At 38.9% G+C, this 20,288-nt stretch overlaps 1 protein-coding gene across 5 annotated transcripts in view; it reads left to right on the forward strand.

The window, feature by feature from the left end:
• Positions 1 to 20,288, forward strand: part of LOC136836425 (sialin-like) — a 417,985-nt gene that overhangs the window by 379,817 nt on the left and 17,880 nt on the right. For 4 of the 5 annotated variants that reach the window (XR_010852392.1, XM_067100648.1, XM_067100647.1 and 1 more), the window contains 2 exons: positions 1,003 to 1,280; positions 2,238 to 3,212. Coding sequence is in view for 3 of the 5 variants with exons in the window: in XM_067100648.1 (XP_066956749.1) it covers positions 1,003 to 1,233 (231 nt within the window). In the remaining 2 variants the exon portion in view is untranslated. Of the gene's footprint in view, positions 1 to 1,002; positions 1,281 to 2,237; positions 3,213 to 20,288 lie in introns of those variants that run through there. The other variant, XR_010852391.1, reaches the window with a different exon arrangement.

Here is a 20,288-nt window from a genome sequence, read left to right on the forward strand (position 1 = left end):
GCCTAATCATTTTATCAAACAAGCTGAAAGACATGCTGGCTTCCAGTGTTGATCTTTCCAGCTTGAATTTGTTCCCAAGTGATGATGCAAGATTCTTTCATAGATTAAGCTGACCTGATGCCAACATGGGATTAAGCTCATGGAGCAGTCTATACTTACTAAAATGCAAGAAAATAGTCTACATTGAACTTTGAGATTTTTGTTCATTTGAGGCTTATATGAATAAGCTAATTTTTGCTGGTATATGCATTTTTGGTCATGTATTTTTTTCATATAATGTAGCCATAATATTAGAGTATGAGAAAACTATCTGGTAAATTGTGGATTTTTACCTCTTAACTCTGTCCATTGTGAAGCTAAATTAAACAATAAACAGTAATGTCAGCCTATCTGAACATGAATAAATAGACAAAAATAAAAATGCGATATTGTTCTGTATTTCTACAGCCCACCCAGTTATACTGAAGTGTACTTGTATTTCTACAGCCCACCCAATTATACTGAAGTGTGCTTGTTTTTCTACTGTACAGCCCACCCAGTTATACTGAAGTGTGCTTGAATGTGGGCTCTGGTATCAAAATGCTCACAAGTCTAAAAATGAAACAGCAATGCGTGCGTGATGGACCTTACAGCCAAATTGCAGCAGAACAAAACATGGACATGAAAAATATCCAGTTATATAGTAACTAGTATGGTCTAGCATTCCTGGTGTTCTGTTGTTTCAACAAGTGAGGTTTCCCTCAGGGAGACCATCTTTCCTGATTGAAGGAGGGAATATATTTTTTAATTTAAAGAAAAGTATATTGGTTACTGTTTTATACATTATAGCGTTCCTTTTCATTAATACTTCAAAAAAGTTTTTGACCTCACTTTTTTGTACATTTGCATGTTTCTTTTTACAGACAGGAAATTTGACTTAATTGTTTAGACACAGTAAACGGATTTTCTTCTGCAATATATCCATTTATATCCACATTTATGACTGTTATATACATCCAACAGAGTCTTGAACAGTGGCAGTATGTCTTTTGGATAACTGGAGGGATATACCTCGCTTGCTGGATGTTCTTCATGATATTTGCCAAGTTTGAGATACAGCCATGGAATTACTGTAGAGAAAAGATACCAAAACAAGAAAAAAAACCTTTCTTAAGTATGTCATTCCGGCCCAATACCGTGAGTAAGCAACATGATTGTGAGACAGCGGATAGTATGGGATTGGATGGACGTTGAAGTACAATATTGAAATGACCAAAACACAGCTTTACCAGCAGAATTTGGTAAGTGATTTTTGTGATTTTCATCATTATTATTATTATTGTTGTTGCTAGGCTATTGAGCAGTACTTTGCCTAAAATTGATACAAAATGCTGATTAAACTTAACTCATGCTAATGTCTAGTAGTACTGTACAAGATTTTTGTTCATGTTATAAAAATTGTATATGAAGTACTATGCCAAATTTTTAAAAATTCAGTTTCAACGTTGTGTTCTTTGTGTCGCCATGCCAAAAAATGTATATTGATTTTTATGCCTGTGGTGTTTTGTCTTGTTCGATGTCATGGGGACTTTTCTAGATAAATCAGTATTTTAGAATGTTACAATCAATTAGTTTAAACAGTTGCCATAGTGGCTAGCTTTCCTCTCTTGAGTTGTAAATTGCTCAGTGACAATCATTTTCAACGTCAAGCTTGTGAACTGCCTGGAACTGTGCTAAAGGTTCTTTGCTTGCCCTTTTTTTGTCACAGCAGTATTGCTCCCAACTCTAGTATTTTTTATTGATATAACTTTTTTTTTGCTCCAATTTTACCTTTAAACTTAAAAACGTGAATCAATAATTTTTTTTTTGCTCCAGTTCTACCTTTAAATTTAAAACCGTGTGATTCATTGTCTGATTGAACTAAAGAATACAGTTCTTCTCAGTTTAATCCCTAGTCAGGGTCAGTGTTTTTAATGAGCCTCCTCTAGCTGTTTCAGTATTTTGAACTGCAGAATACAGTAGTAAAAATTGAGGCTCTCCCATTAACTTTTATGTTCTTTATCAGCCTAAATTTGTTTGAAGTTTGTAATATTGTCTTAATGATTTGAAATTTTAGGTGTCATAGCTGTCTGTGAAAATGCTAGAAATGTGCTTTTATGTTGATGCTTTCTTGTGTGGTTACTGTTAGCTTATATTCATACATTTTTTTTAATCTTACAGTCCTGTTTAAATTACATTCACATTCTTGTAAATTTCAGTCTGAATATACACCTCTTACACTTTGGGTCTAGTGTAAGAGGTATGAGCTTCAAGATACAATATAAAATTCCTTTTGGCATCAAGACAAACAACGAAAGTCACCTGAGCATCAAGGTATGCAGGAAATATTCACCTTTGCATCTAATCCATTGTAATGTGAATGTACTGTACTACTGTAGGTGATATGTTGTATGTATTGGGAAATTGCCATAATAATGTAATGTGGCTCTAGGCCCATAAGACTACTGTAGTTTATAGTAAAGTATTTATAACTGCACTGCAGGTTTTAGAGTATGTCTAGCACTTGTGTATTTTTTTGTTTTATAGCTGATCTTCTTACATATCCAAAGTTGATTAGTTTTCTAATTAGTACAATAATCAGTGGAGTGTGAATTTGATTATGGTGTAATTAACATGTTGGAGGACTTTCCTTCTGTATGTAAGATTAGATTGTATTTTGTATTTTGTAGACAAAAGTTTTGTAAAAAATAAAATTTTTCTTTTGCTCTAGGTATTATATATTTTCTAGATATGCCTTCATTAGCTGGAATTATAGTACAGCGGTCCCAGGTTTACGATAGAGTTCGTTCTTGCGCGCTGTCAGAACCCGAAAATCGTGTAAGTCAGACAATCGTCGAAAATCACAAAAATCATAAGAAAACCTTACTTTAATGCTCTGGGTGCATTGAAAACGATGTAAACTGCATTGCTTATTGAGTTTTACATCAAAAAAACCTTCAAGTATGATTATTCTGCCGTTTGGGGCCATATTTCTTCCGCCGGATCGTCGACGGCGTCAGGTAGAACCCCAGAACATGCGTGAAGTCGGGAATAATTTCTGATGAATATATTTGAAAAGCGTCGTAACCTCGGAACGTCGTAAGCCGGAACCGTCGTAAACCGGGGACTGCCTACTTTTTATACCAGCAAACTAATGTTGCAGTACTTTTTATACTAATAAAAAAGAAAATTTTGTTTTCATTTGACTCTTCCCTCCAGCATGTGGCTTAACCCAGCGAACAGTTGATTACCTTTATAAAGAGTAGATCTGTACATGTTTAATAGTAAATTTTTGCCCTTATCTTGGTTTAGAATACAGTGTGTGATTTCATGAATATTTCCTGTATTGGATAATGACGCAGGGCCACTGCAGGTAAATTACAAAATTTAAGATGGCTAAGTTTTCTAAAATGGTCACCAAGTTCCATTTTATTTTCTTTAAATACTTACCTCTTGCCACAATATACATGGTCTTGCCACAATATACATGGTATGGAGACCCCTCACATTTTGTTGGTAATGTGATGGGTCAGTTTATGCAATGCTAATAATCTAGATCCCCCCCATCCTGTGATCTAATAATAAAAATTTCAGCCCATCCTGGGTTTATAGACCAAAGTTTAATTTACTTATCGTATCACAACTACTGTTATCCCTATACAGTGCCAAGTATTGTACAGTGTTTGTGCTCATTACCAGGGATCCAACAAATGAGCCTTTTTTTTCTTTATTTTAGGTGGAGTCAGTTGCTTTGATCACTACAGCCATTGCTTGTGGCACCGTATGTTGGTTGAGGTGGTAACCTCAGGTATTCAAGCACATACAACCAGTAGATATGTGTGTGTTTGAATACCCATAAAGAGTAGAGTGTACATAGATATGGATATACAGTAGTATATCCATATCTATGTACTGTACATACATTTCATTGTTCAATGGGAGTAATGTCATTACTAGCCTTCTCCTATGCTATTTATGGATTTTTTTCTGAATCTGCCAGATATGATTGTACCACTACTTTAGTTTAAGAAAAGATTTATACTGCTACTGAGGGGAACTTTAATATCCTGATTTTAGTTTGAAAAGTTTAACACTAAAGTGCCCTGATTTTTTTTTTTAACTTGAAAAAGTACAGTTCTTTGTGAGATATATAACCTCGGCCTTCTCTCTCTTTTGCATTATGTTGGATCTGTAGTTTATCATGGTTTACTGTAATTCCATTGACTTTAATCCTCCCCTTTTCTTCACTCTAATCTTATGTCTGCCAATACACCCAGTTTGTACGGTCTGTGTGATTCTGTTGCATTGAAAACCAGAAAGGCATTTAGCTGAGATTGTGTTAGAACTCCTTCCTTGAGTATTGTAGTTTATGGATGCACAGTCTCATGCTGAGCCCTTCTTGAGGAAAGGTGACTACTCAGATTTCTGTCCCTGGAATAATTGTAGACTACAACTTTTTTTTAAATCATCAGGATCAGAAAACTCCTGATCAATGATGATAGTGTGTCATAATACAAGATCTAGAGTGAAGTCAGTCATAGGTATAGCAGGAAGATTTAAGATAGGTGATGTCCAGAAAGGATTAGCATTAGGTCCTTTGTTATTTTATCATAAAAATGCTGCATCCATAAAGGAATGAAGAGGGAGTAGCTTAAGAGTTACTTTATGGAAATGACTTAGTGTAAAGAGCTGACTCAAAGGAAGGAGTACTCAGATTGTTTCAGTTCGTATGAATGAAATTGGATATAACGTGACTGAACATTGTTGTTAAACAAAACTAAAATTATGGCAACAAAAAAGGAAACAAATCAACAGAGGAAGTTCAGTTCTTGAAAGGAGTAGTGTGAATGCTGGAGGTGAGGTGTAAGAAGGAACACAATACTTGTGCTACTTACGGTGTGTAATAGATATAGCAGAAGATACTCAGGATTGTAGTGATCGAGTTTATTAAAAATGGCTTCAAAAGCTTCAGAAAAATTAGTAGTCAAGAGTTAGAGGGTATAGATTGTTGTTGTGGAAAGACAGACCTTGCAGGAAGCAGAATATTTGAATTACCTTGATGATTTACTGAATTTGTAAGGAATAACATGGAAAAAGATTGTTGGTTGGCTAGTAATATTACTCCATTTTGTAAAGGGCAAAAATTTGTTGCTTGTAAATTCAGAAAGGGCCTGGGCATGTTTAAGAAGAAAATGAGATTCTGAAAATTTGGAACTATAAAATGTTGGTGTTCATGGTCTAAATGCATTAGGAAGATTGTCGAGTACTGTATTACAAATGAGGAGGTAACTGGGAGGTGGAGCATGTAAAGGCAAAAAATGGAGTGAAATAGCTTAGGCAAGGGATGGCAAGTGAAGAGAGCAGTAATTTGTCAAAAGAAGAGGTAGATATGGAAGTGGAAGGATACTAATCATTGGGAAGGCCTAAAGGATCAAGGAGAAAGGGAACGCAGGTAGCATTGATTCAGAATGACGTTGTTCACATACAGTATTTTACAGAACAAACCCTTGGTCTTAACGTAAGGGGGTTTTCTCAAGCACCTAAGCAGGCTGGAGCTACACAGCACAGGTTTTGGGGCAGTGGAAATAGCCAATGGGGGGAAGAGGCGGGATGGAGCTCAACCTGGTCCCCTCCCAACGGACGCTGTGATGCTTCAGTTTTCTTCCCAGTCAGGCAACTGTGAGGGTGGTTTGAGGTGGGCCACCATGTGGCTAAGACCTCAGGTTTGTTAGTTATGAAAAATACAAGTTGTTTTAAAAGTCTTTCATATAAGTAATTTACCAAGTAATTACATAGCTATTAGTTCCAAACCATCGCGGCAGTTTAAATTCAAAATTCGCACTAGCGCTTCAGTTGTTTAGTGTAGGTGGCCAGTACCGCCCACTAACGGGAATACTAGGAGTGACTTAGCAGGCATCCTCATTATGTATCTGCCGGTCTCGATGTAAACATTGGATCTTAGCAGCAGTTTTTTTTTTTATTCTCGGTTGTACAACCAGGTTTCAGTGAACTATTATTGCTGATTTTGTTAGCCTTCAAACTTATAGCGTTTTAGGTTCAGTATTTTATCATTTAGTTGCTTTTATGATTTGATTCAAGTTCATATTTTTGCTGGTGTAGTGAATTTACAATCATTTGATTAACTCTCCTTTACCGAGTAGCATAATAAACGTGAACATTGCATTCGCTACCAAACCAATATTTTCAGTAATGAATGCGTACCTATAAGTCTTAGATAATGTTTGATAGGAATTGATTAAACATCTTATCACACTTTCCTTTGCAGAGAACTGAAAAGTGTAAGGGCAGAATGTAGTAAGGAGAGAAATTGTGCTTTATTTTTGGTTGCGATGGGGTTTTTAGGATGATTTGGCAGCTGAAAATCTGCTCCAAGCTCCCAGTAGCGCTCACTATCTACCAAGCTCTTAGCTTTCAAGCTACTAGCTGGCGTCAGTTCTCCCTGCAATCAGATTTTCTCCCCTTCTACTAGCCCTTATATTTTTTATCCACTTCCTTTCTCGCCTCGCTCTTTCGCTTCCTTCCCGCCTCGCTCTTTCGCTTCCTTCCCACGCTTTTGCCAATCTTGTGTCAAGGTCAGCAGATATTAACCTTGTAATAGTGAAGTGTTGTGCAGTGGAGAAGGCGACTTCTTGTTCCACTGATGCTCCTAGACAAAGGTCCTTGTCAGACTCCCCTAAACCTTGGGGGAGGCATGCTGGAAGTCTGTTATAAGACTGAAACACTTGGTAGCAAACTACAAGCTTTATTCAACAAATACCGGCTCTCAGATCTATAACATAAAACAGACAAAATATCTAGCGTTAGTCATACAACATAAACAACATGACAAAACTTAACAGAACAAAAATAAACACACGTAAATTTACATATCAACAGAGGAACTGCAAGAGGGAACTGCAAGAGGGGAACTACACTTCGCCTGAGGTGCACGTAACTAACGTACTGCAGTGATACCAAGCATGAAAACAGTTGCGCTAGTGTAAGCCAGTGTACAATAATTACCACATTCTCCTCCTAGAAAAATTCAACATTAACAAAATGGATGCCATGTCAAAAACATCAGATTAGTCCCATCCGTAACGTCCGGGGGGCCTTGACCATGATCGACCTCCTTAACTCAGTGGGCTCGGTGAATGAATGAGGTCATGATTAGTATGAGGCTGTACATCTTGCGTTTGGGTGAACCAGGTCTCTATATTTCCTGGTGCCTCATCCGGGTGTACCGTCATGATCAGGACTCTCAGGACTTGGAGCTAAGTCACAGATAGACACAGTTGACTCACGCCCGTCTGGATATTTTGACACTTGCGTGCATTGGGTTTCACATCAACCAAGTTCTACCTGATCAGTTAATGGTTACGTGTTTGCTAGACCTAACATGCTGCCATAATAACACTTGCCCAGAGGTCAAAAGCCATGTTGGTAATCCATTTCAAAACTAGGCAAATCGTTTGGAACCTGAAAAACGCTCATGTGAGTCTCATTAGTTTGCAGTGCATAAAGTGATCTTATTGAATGCAAAACACTCAGAAGCACCATCTCCAGTGTTGGTTCTTAAACCATGAGATTCAAAGTGTTAAACAAACAGCCTTCCAAATAATTCCGTTGTACTCTCCAACTGGCCATTTACCTATTGGGTGATAAGGTGTTGTTTTGCCATTGCAACTCCCTTCTGAAGGTACATCTTCAGTTCTTGAAATGAAGAAGAGACCTTGTCTGAATGGATGAAACTTGGCATTCCACAAAGACTGAAGATAGACTCAAGACATTTGATTACTGTTTTTGAATTTATATTTGAACAAGAAATGCAAAGGAGCAGTATTCATCAACAACTGTAAAGTATGTACTTATTGTTTTTTGTGGTGGAAGAGCAAAGGTCCTTTAAATCAATACTGAGGCGTTCCATCGGCTGTGTGTGGCTTTAATGAGGACCCCTTGTGCTGAACGATGGAATCGTGGTTTTTACTGTGCACAGACTTTTACAAGAAGCACACACCTTTTCACATCATCTGTTGAGAAGGGAGTTTTTAGATCACACAAAAATGCAAAATAGGTTACCCCAGATTTGACAAAGATTCTCATGAATGTCTATAGCTTCAACATTGGGAAAACAGAACAGCAGTATGCATGAGACAAGGTATCCGGCACAACATTCTGTTTCCAGGACGATATTGTATCGTATAACTGAATGATGCCAGCTCAAGCCTCCACTCTTGTATCTTGTTATTCTTTATCTTGGAGTTTCTTTTCTGTTATCTAACATAGACATCACAGAAGCTGATCAGTAATCAAGTAAAATGTAGTTTCTACTGAAAATGACTCATAACGAACCCTTCAATAATAGCTGTAGCCTCCTTTTCTACAGCAGGATAATGCAACTCACTTCCCTGAAGCGTTCTTGACATGAAGGCTACTGGCCTGCCACCCTGGTTCAATGCTGAGATGGCAGTCTCTGAGACATCACACTCCACACAACAAAGGAAGGCTCTCATCCACAGACCTTAGAAAACGCCCGTAAGCTGCTTTTTCAAGGAGTGTTAAGGCAGCTAGTGCTGATTCACTCCAATGGAAAAAGTTTTTGTGTTTATCAAGAGTTTGGATTTTTATCGGAGAAGCCAGGAATCCATTTAGCATAACCTTTAGAAGCAACCATGAACTCTTCACACCAAAGACCCTGTTGTGAGAGTGGTAATTCCTGGAAGGGGCGTAATCTGTCAGGGTCAGGCCTTATGACATTATTACCAACACAATGCCAGAACATTGATTGTAGGCACAGACATAACTGATTTAGATTCATTGAGGGTAAGCTTCCGTTTCTGAATAACCTCCAAAATTTCTTAACATTGCTATCATGTTCCTCCTGAGTTGATCCAGCTACAGTAATATTATCTAGATATGGGAAAGTGTCTTTAAGACCCTCATCTTCAACTAACTTATCCATAGCTCTCTGAAATACTGCTACTCCATTAGTGACACCAAATGGAACTCTGCAAAACTGATATAATTTCCCTGCACCCTCAAAAGCAGTGTACTTTCTCTCACTCTCTTTAATGCTAATTTGGTGGTATGCACTCTTCAAGTCAAATGTGGAAAACACCTTGTACTTTGCAAGACTGTGCACCATGTCCTCTATCCTTGGAAGGGGATATGCATCTAGTTCTGTGTACTGGTTGATGGTTTGAGAATAATCAATACAAAGTCTCTTTTTGTGCCTGTCAAGTGGATCTTTTACAACTACGACCTGTGCTCTCCATGGGGATATGCTTGGTTCAATGATACCTTCAGATGACAAGCGTGATAACTGGTCACTTATAAACAACAGATCATCTTCACTATAGCGTCTGGATTTGACTGCAATTGGTTTACACTGTTGGGGCAAGTTCGGAAACAGTGAAGGCTCCTCAATATCAGCTGTTGCCAAGGCACAGTTACTAGTTACCCTTAAACTTGGTTTATTTCCCCCATACTGAAAAGTTACACTCTTGTGCTGCTTTTGAAAATCATGACCCAAGATCACATCACAACATAAATCCTTTAAAACCCCTAGCTGAACACATGGATAATTCTGATTGACATGACCCAAGTCTACCGTAACATACCCAGGGGAGCTAGTATTCAAAGATGCTGATGCCATTGAAATCTCCTTGGTTGCAGGAACTACTGTCAGCTTTAGTTTCTGTGCCACTTTCTCATATGCAAGAAACTATCCGAACTGCAAGTCAATTAATGCTTTCAGTGAATGACCAAGGTGACAGTGATGTCTCAGCAGCTCGCATGTGAAAGGTTTCTTTGGAAAAGTGGCCTTGAAGTGTAAGGCAGAGTGGGGATTATACAGTGTAACGTAGTGCTGTCAAAGTCTGTGTGAGTCTACAGACTTTGGCAAAATGACCTGTCTTACCACAGTTGTTACGCATAACAGCACGTGCAGGACAACTACCCTACCTGTAATGTGGAATGTATTACCAAAATAGCATTTCTTCTTTGGCAGATGTGCAACAGCGACAGTCGAGTCCAGGTGATCTTTCCGCCTCTTCTTTAGATTGACTGCAGTTGTTGGTCATCACAAGGCTGTCACTTGCTGTCCTGGAACTAAAGCAGCTGCATGAGGAACGAGCAGAAAGGCGTGGAAATCAGCATTACGCTGGGCAAGATCCAACGACGGGCCTGGCTCGTACCCGCCTCCAGATCCAGGACTTGTTTTTCAGCAGCGCTGACGAATAAATGCCTGAGGCAATACCGGCACAAACGCATCACGTACCATCTCCTCCCGGTATTGTTCAGCTGTGACTGCCTTAAAGTTACAATTGCTTAGTTTATGCCAACTCTATCAGAAATTCATCAAAGGATTACACCTGACTGTCGATCGGTTGCCAAAACATGCCTTGCAAAAATCTCGTTCGCAATCAGCGAACACACTCAGTTTTTGCAACGGCACCTTCATAAATACACAGTCTTCAATGAGTTCGTACCCACCCAGGGATACAGTTCACTAGCCAGAGCCCTCAGCTTGTTGAGTGGCCCTCTCACTCTCCTCTGAAGTTTTGAAAGGTTCGGTGCCAGTGTTTCACTCCTTGGCAAGAGTGAGAGAGCTGGGATCTGTGTCCAGTCGACATGGCTTAAGCAACAGCCATGACTTGTATTTTTGTTGAATAAATTGTTATAAGACTGAAACACTTGGTAGCAAAACTTCTAAACTTTATTCAACAAAAATACTGGCTCTCAGATCTATAGCATAAACAGACAAAATATCTAGCGTTGAATTAGTCATACACATATAGCATAAACAACTTATGACAAACATAACAGCACAAAAATAAACACACGTGAATTTACATATCAACAGAGGAACTGCAGAGGAACTACACTCGCCTGAGGTGCGACTGTAACTAACCGCATACAGTGATACCAAGCATGAAACAGTTACAGCTAGTGTCGCTGCAAAATGCAATAATTACCACAAAAGTCAAGGGGAGGTTGGTGGGTTTGCCACAGGCAGTTGCCGCCTCAGAGAAATGAGCAAAGCTTTCCAGTGCGGACTAGAGGCGCCAATTGCGTTTTTTCTAGTGTTTGTCGGCCACTGAGAAGGCTCGTTTCAGCTGCTGAAGTGTCTTTGAGTGCCCAGTACGGAGGACTAGAGGCACTGATGGTTTTTTTTCTAGTGATTCTTGGCCTCTGAAAAGGCTTGTTTCAGCTGCTGAAGTGTCCGAGTGCCCAGTAGTGTGGCCTATAGGGGCCGATGGCCTTTTTTCTAGTGATTCTCGGCCACTAAAGAGGCTTGCTTCAGCTGCTGAAGCGTCTGAGCACCCAGTAGTGTGGACTAGAGGTGCCGATGACTTTTTTTCTAGTGATTCTTAGCACCCAGTGTCCGAGCACCCAGTATCCGAGCATCCACCTGTCTGCACGTCCACCTGTGTCCACGTGTCCACCTGTCCATTGGATGCCAGCTGTCAGGCATCCGGTGACACAGTCCAGGTACCAGGTGCCACATCTTCAGTATCAGACTATACAATCTGCTTACAAACATTTTGTCTTTCTCTTCAGTCTGTCCCATCCTCACCTAAAAGCTACAAAGCAAGCCAACACTACTTCCCTTTTAGTAACTATTACGTCTCAAAGTCCTGTCTTTTGCAGACAGGGACTTTTGTGTCCCAAACTTATGAGCTTGTTGAAGAAAGCTCCCACCTCTGGCATTTTCCTCATCCTCAAGAAGTCTCTCAGGGATTTAGGCGTTTGACTTTCATTGAAAAGGGAGCAAGGTAAGTAAGCGTCTTTTGTCTTTCCCCCTGTGCAGTGTTTCTGATGGGATTAGGGGACAACCTTATTTGTAGATTTGTGAAGATTAGTAAAGGCTTTTTCTTGGTTGACACAACACAGCACTGGCTAAGTAGTTAGAAAGAGGACTTCCAAGTGTTCACTGAAACTTGCCTCGGTTTTCCTCTTAGTTCTGTCCAGTGGACAAGTGACAACTGAGATGTTTTTAGAGAGTTTCGCTTTTCTTTGAGGGCTCAGATAGAGAACCTAGTGCTCCTTTACTTCTGTGAGAACTACACAGTCACAATCAGCCTTCATTTCCTCTTCCTCAATACAGTCTTTGTCGCAAGAGTCAACTTTCTGGATGTCAGTCTCAAATCTCGGAATTTTTTTGGCTTTTCCACCTGTAAGAGAATCAAGCTACTTTCAGATGGTCCGCTAATTTCTAGCCCCTTCTTTCTTACTCGTAACATTAGTGGATGAGTTTGCTGGGGACTCTTGTCCACCAAGATGTTTTCATGTTAGACAGACTTCATAGAAGGGTTTTGCAATTCTTCTTTAGTTTTCATCCAGTTCTGATTGTAGTGGCAGACAGTAAAACATCGTGAATGCTCTTTGGTTCTTCACAAATCATGAAGATAATTTAGACACTGCCGCTCTCCATTTCTGCCAAGAGTACAGAGTTCAGCCTTCTCTCAGCAGCCTTCTGCAGTTTTAATTGTGGTTTCTATCTGTCTCTCTTCGGTCCATCTTCCATGGAAGACCTTACTTGTCCCCAGTCAAGAAGAGAGCACTCCGATCCTCACTGTCCAGCTCTTCTCTAGCGGCGCCTGTTCTCAATGCCTGGAGTCAACTTCCAGCTCCTGGCGCAGTTCCCACCCTGACATCACTGGCAGTAGAGGTCACCACACTATTTAGGCAGGGATGCAGCTCCCGCTGCTGAAAGCCTAGCTGCAACTCTTGGACTATTTTTCTGTTTACAGTATTTCTTCGGGCTGCAGGAAAATTCATCACACCCGGTTTTGGACACGTCTCTATTATCCTGTGACCAGGTTTTTGTGTCTTATGGATTTTTCAAGTAAGTCCAATAAGAGTCGATCCTGCACAGATGTCCCCGTGTCCACACGGCTGTCAATAATCAGTGGGGTCAGCAGTTAGTCCGACCAGTTGTCTGCAAGTCTGCATGATGATATGCAAGTTCGCTCTATTGCTTGCAGTCTGCAGAATTGACTACGAGTCTGCATGGCCCACAGCTCCCTTTCTCTTCGGTTAGAGGACGAAGTTTAGGACAGAGACAAACCAGACAGTCTAGTTGTCCATTTTTCCAGTTCGGGGATCTAGGCTTCAGCCTCCATGGTATAAGTCTTCTCTCGAGTCCTCACTCTTACAGTTGTCTTCATTTTCTGACCATAAACATCAGTTTCCTGAATATGCCCATGTATCCCAGGATAGCTGATATCCTTGTTTCCCTTCGAAGGAAAGCTTGAAGGTGTTAAACACAAGACCAACTGGGATGGGGAAATAGTCTTATACTGCCATGTTTTTCCATAAGCCTGGATCTAAGTCGGACATACAGTGGTGGCTGTCTGAACTTAGTCTTTCAGAAGGAAAGTTCCTTCTCTGAGACTAGACTTAGTCTTCTGCTCAGCGCCTTCATCTAGGTTGGGGAGCCCGCACAAGGAACCGGGAGGTATCCAGATTGTGTCCCTGGAAGAACAGAGTCTGCACATCTTTGTCAGAGAGCTGAAGCGATTCGCTTAGGGCTTCAGTGCGTCAAGACCCTTTTTCACTCGTAGACTTTGGTAATTTATTTAGACAAGACCACTGTCCTAACCTTATGGCAAGGAGGCTCTCTTGCTCATGCTCTCTCCACCAAACAGCAAGAGAACTTTTACTGTGGACAATTAATCGAGTTTTCTAGTCACTCGATTTTTTCAGTGAGAGTTCTGGGGGACGATCTGAGCCGTCAGAAGCATGTTCTTACCTCAGTCAACCGTGAATCCCCTGGTCTGTCGGGTTCTGTGGATTCCATGAGGCAGACTGGCTTTGGACCTGTTTGCCACCTTAACCCTTAAACGCCTATTGGACGTATCATACGTCGACTAAAATTGTCTGTTGGGTGCCGAGTGGACGTACCGTACGTCAACTACAAAAAATTTCAACCTTCGGTCAACTTTGACTCGACCGAAATGGTCGAAAAACGCAATTGTAAGCTAAAACTCTTACATTCTAGTAATATTCAATCATGTACCTTCATTTTGCAACAAATTGGAAGTCTCTAGCACAATATTTCGATTTATGGTGAATTTTTGAAAAAAACTTTTTTCTTACGCGCGGGTGGTAACTCAGCCGAAAATTTCATAAATTCTTTCGTCATTTTGTCGTAATTTTTGCACTGTTCTATATTAGCCGTTACATAAAGTTTTATATATGAAAACTGTGCAATTTCATGTACAATACAGCAAAATACAACCCATGGTTGTAGCTTTTATCAGTTTGGAAATATTTTCATATAAATCACGATAACTGCCAAAATTTCAACCTTCGGTCAACTTTGACTCGACCGAAATGGTCAAAAAACCTAATTTTAAGCTAAAACTCTTACGATCTAGTAATATTCAATCATTTACCTTCATTTTGCAACCAATTGGAAGTCTCTAGCACAATATTTCGATTTATGGTGAATTTCTGAAAAAAAAACTTTTTCCTTATGTCCGCGCCAGAAATTCTTTCGTCACGTTGTCGTAATGTTTGCACTGTTTTATATTAGCCGTTACATAAAGTTTTATATATGGAAATGTGCGCAATTTCATGTAGAATACAACAGAAAATAACTCATGGTTGTAGCTTTTATCAGTTTTGAAATATTTTCATATAAATCACGATAACTGCCAAAATTTCAAGCTTTGGTCAACTTTAACTCGACCGAAATGGTAAAAAAACGCAATTATAAGCTAAAAATCTTACATTCTAGTAATATTCAATCATGTACCTTCATTTTGCAACAAACTGGAAGTCTCTAGCACAATATTTCGATTTATGGTGAATTTCTGAAAAAAAAATGTTTTCCTTACATCTGCGCGCGGTAACTCGGCCGAACATCTCAGAAATTCTTTCGTCATGTTGTCGTAATGTTTGCATTGTTTTACATTAGTCGTTACATAAACTTTTATATATGAAAATGTGCACAATTTCATGTAGAATACAACAGAAAATAGCTCATGGTTGTAGCTTTTATCAGTTTTGAAATATTTTCACATAAATCACGATAACTGCCAAAATTTCAACCTTCGGTCAACTTTAACTTGACCGAAATGGTCAAAAAACGCAATTGTAAGCTAAAACTCTTACATTCTAGTAATATTCAATCGTTTAACTTCATTTTGCAATAAATTGGAAGTCTCTAGCACAATGTTTCGATTTATGGTGAATTTTTTAAAAAAACATTTTCCTTACGTCTGCACGGTAACTCGGCCGAACATCTCAGAAATTCTTTCGTCTCATTGTTGTAATATTTGCACCACTTTATATTAGTCTTTACATAAAGTTTTATATATGAAAATGTGCGCAATTTCATGTACAATACAAAAAAAATAACTCATGGTTTTAGCTTTTATCGGTTTTGAAATATTTCCATATAAATCACGATAAATAGAAAAAATTCGACTTTCGGTCAACTTTAACTCGACCGAAATGGTCGAAAACTGCAATTGTAAGCTAAAACACTTTCAGTCTAGTAATATTCAATCAATTAGCTTCATTTTTCAACAAATGGGAAGTCTCTAGCACAATATTTCGATTTATGGTGAATTTTTGAAAAAAAACATTTTTTTACGACCACGCGTTACGAATTCATGCATCATTTTATGATAATATTTTCTCTGTGTTGCTTTGATCGTTTTAAAATTTGTTATATACCAAAATCATCGCAATTTAGTGTACAATACAGCTAAAAGAAATTAACTCATTAGCTTTAACCGTTTTGCTTACAGCGCGATTTGTATACAATTATATACGAGTTTTTTTTCGCCGTCATATATTCCAATATTTATATATGATATTTTTTTCATTTCTGATGGTTGCATACTAAACTTCAGGCAATGACAAAAAAAAAATGAGCCAAAAATGAACTCTTAATCTTAAAAACTAAGCGTGCTGTGATTTTTTGAAAAAAACTTTTTTTCCGCTTCGGCGCTAACTCACCGAACGCCGCCGGCATACGGGAGACGTTTTTGTAAATAGGGCTTCGGCGTTAAAGGGTTAAGGAACCTTTGTCTTCCTCTCATGCTCTCCAATCTCAGTCCCTCTAGCATAGGCAGCAGATACCATGCTTCAAGTTCGGTCCATCTTGTGGACCCCTACGTCTTTCCGCCCTTCAACATAGTCAAGGAAGTGCTGAACAATTTTCAGGCTCATCACGTTACGATGACCCTCATAGCCCCGTTCTGACCCATGATGTAGAGTTGGCCGCATTCATGAAAAAAAAGCACCTTACCCCTAAAAAATTGCTACAAAAGGTATCTCAACTGTTTATTGTATATCAGGTGTGCTTAATAACATATCAAAACTCTACCACAATCTGACCATGCTAAAGGTCAGATTTCCAAGATGGTGTCTATAATAGCCCTTAAATCCTTAAAATGCCCGTTACTCTTCATTATTCAAACTAGATAAGTAATGCTGGTGCCTAACACCTTATTTTTGGGATCTGGAATCCCAATCAGCATATCTGCATTATATTGAAGTGATTATATACTCACAAAATCCAATATTGCAGACCAATACGGCTGCCATACTATGAAAATCTCCATTATTCATTCTAATTTATTTTATACCAGTAAATTTAGTGTCTAAACACCTGTTTTGGTGACTTGGGAATCCAAAGAGCTTATCTGAATTACAGCATATTGAAGTGGCTCTAATTATATAGGCTATATACAGAATTTAATATGGAGGATCAATATGGCTGCCAAACAAAAAACAAAAAAAATAATTAGTAATTTTAACCCATTTGACACAGGTAAATTTACTGTCCAGACCCCTGTTTTGGGAATCTAAGAACCCAATAAATTTGTTTAAATCACAGTATATTACAATGATTACACATTTATTAAATCTAAGATGGAGGACCAATATGGCTGCCAAACTAAAAAAAAAAATCATTATTCATTTCAACTCATATTACAGAAGTAAACTTGCTGTCTAAACCCATGTTTTGGGGATATGGCAATCCAGTTAGCCTATATGACTTACAGTAAACTGAAGTGATTATATATGTAAATACAAAATCAATGATGGAGGACCAAACTAGCTGCTAAATTATGAAAATCCCCCATCTTAGATGTTGAAAGATCTAATCACTTCAGTGTACTGTTATTTAGATAAGTTGGTTGGATTTCCAGATTCCCAAAAAGGAATTTAGACACCAAATTTATGTGAGTAAAGTAAATTGAAATGATTAATGGAGATTTTCATAATTTAGCAGCTATTTTGGTCCTCCATCATTGATTTTTATTTACATATATATAATCACTTCGGTTTACTGTAAGTCAGACAGGCTAGTTGGATTGCCATATCCCCAAAACATGGTCTGAGGTTCAAGAGAAATGTCAAAACAGAGACTGATTCTTTATTATTCTCGACAGGTGTTTATAAGACAAAAAGCGGACAGAAAAGTAGTGGGCGACCCAAGGCCCCCCGCTGCGTCCATACAAGATTTGTGTTTTCTGGCAAGCATGAAAAAACGTACATTTGTCACATGGCATATAAAATGTAGATATACATATCGGCAGAAAGGCCGTACAATGATACATACGATGGGGTACATAAAGAATCTGAAATAAAGACAGGTAAAATACATGACGTGATTAATGTACATCTGAAAGGAGAAACACAAGGAAGGAGAGGTGCAATTTGTCGCCCTCACAATGGGTTTAGACAGCAAGTTTACTTCTGTAATATGAATTGAAATTAATAATGATGATTTTTTGTTTGGTAGCCATATTGATCCTCCATATTAAATTTTATATATATGTAATTAGACCTACTTCAGTATACAGTACAGTACTGTAATTCAGATATGCTCTTTGGATTCTCAAATCACCAATGTAGATATACATATCGGCAGAAAGGCCGTACAATGATACATAAGATGGGGTACATAAAGAATCTGAAATAAAGACAGGTAAAATACATGACGTGATTAATGTACATCTGAAAGGAGAAACACAAGGAAGGAGAGGTGCAATTTGTCGCCCTCACAATGGGTTTAGACAGCAAGTTTACTTCTGTAATATGAATTGAAATTAATAATGATGATTTTTTGTTTGGTAGCCATATTGATCCTCCATATTAAATTTTATATATATGTAATTAGACCTACTTCAGTATACAGTACAGTACTGTAATTCAGATATGCCCTTTGGATTCTCAAATCACCAATGTAGATATACATATCGGCAGAAAGGCCGTACAATGATACATAAGATGGGGTACATAAAGAATCTGAAATAAAGACAGGTAAAATACATGACGTGATTAATGTACATCTGAAAGGAGAAACACAAGGAAGGAGAGGTGCAATTTGTCGCCCTCACAATGGGTTTAGACAGCAAGTTTACTTCTGTAATATGAATTGAAATTAATAATGATGATTTTTGTTTGGTAGCCATATTGATCCTCCATATTAAATTTTATATATATGTAATTAGACCTACTTCAGTATACAGTACAGTACTGTAATTCAGATATGCTCTTTGGATTCTCAAATCACCAATGTAGATATACATATCGGCAGAAAGGCCGTACAATGATACATAAGATGGGGTACATAAAGAATCTGAAATAAAGACAGGTAAAATACATGACGTGATTAATGTACATTTGAAAGGAGAAACACAAGGAAGGAGAGGTGCAATTTGTCGCCCTCACAATGGGTTTAGACAGCAAGTTTACTTCTGTAATATGAATTGAAATTAATAATGATGATTTTTTGTTTGGTAGCCATATTGATCCTCCATATTAAATTTTATATATATGTAATTAGACCTACTTCAGTATACAGTACAGTACTGTAATTCAGATATGCTCTTTGGATTCTCAAATCACCAAAACAGATGTTTAGACACTAAATTTACTTGTATAAAGTCAATAAGAATGTAAAAAATAAATAAGAATGAATAATGGAGATTTTCATAGTACTGTATGGCAGCCATATTGGTCCATCATCTTGGATTTTGTGAGCATATAATCACTTCAGTATACTGTAATGCTGATATGCTGATTGGTCTTCCAGATCCCCAAAATAAATGTTAGGCACCAGCATTACTTATCTAGTTTGAATAATGAAAAGTAACAGGCATTTTAAGGATTTAGGGCCTATTATATATACCCTCTTGGAAATCAGACCTTTTGCATGGTCAGATTGTGGCAGACTTTTGATATGTTATTAAGCTCACCTGATTCTACAATAACCAATTGAGAAACCTTTTGTAGCAATTTTTGGGGGTCAAACCTTATTTTCAACTGACTAATAATGATTTCCGAACCTGCCACGGTGGTTGGTGGACTCTCCAAGACTCCTTCCTCAATCCATATCTCTCAGTCAACCTTACTTGGGTGGCTCGCTCTTACCCAGATGGACTTCACACTGCTCAGAAGCTTGTCAGAACGTAAGGCTTTTTCAAGACATACTACAGAGGCTATAGCTAGATGCAGTTGTCAGTCTTCTAGACCTGTTTGTCAGACTGTGAACGATTTCCTTAGATGGTGTCTCAGACTCCTCATTTCTTCTTCTGAGACATCTGTGACCCAAAGTGCAGATTGCCTCTTTTCTGAGAAGATCTAAAACCTCGCATATTCCATCGTTAAGAAGTATCAAGCTATGGTCTCAGTAACACGGGTTGCTCGTTTACCCTTGGATGTTTAGCCATGAACAAGAACCCTTCCAAGACCTGGACTTGTTCTTTCCCCTGTAAGAACTTATGGAAGAGATGATGTTCTTGACAGCTGGGAACAGGGCTCCAGGCACCCAGGAGCGTCCACCAGCTCCCGAGCTCTTTCCTTGCCTGTCTTCCAGCTCGCCTGGTGCCAGCTACAGCCTGGAACCAGCTCGTGCTCCAAGCACCTAAGAGTGCCTGCCAGCTCCCAAGCGACTAGCTCACCTAGCATCCAGCTTGTTTGGTGCCAATTACAGCCTGGCACTCAGTAACGCCCACCAGCTCCCGAGCTCTTACCTCGCCTGACTTCCAGCTTGCCTGGCACCAACTACAGCCTGGTGCCAGCTCTTGCTCTAATCATCGAGGAGTGCTCCACCAGCTCCTGAGCGTCTAGCTCACCTGGCAGCCAGCTTGGCTGGCTCCAACTACGGCTTGGTGCCAGCTCAGAGCAATCAGCTCCTGATTGTCTGGCCCCAACTCTCCTATCATCCGTGGATCTGTGGAAGAATAGAGAGCTCTCTAACCAGTTGGGGTTTTCAGGTATTATTAGAGCAGGATCAG

The sequence above is a fragment of the Macrobrachium rosenbergii genome, chromosome 56 (genome assembly GCF_040412425.1).
Source record: "Macrobrachium rosenbergii isolate ZJJX-2024 chromosome 56, ASM4041242v1, whole genome shotgun sequence".
Classification (NCBI taxonomy): Eukaryota; Metazoa; Arthropoda; class Malacostraca; order Decapoda; family Palaemonidae; genus Macrobrachium; species Macrobrachium rosenbergii.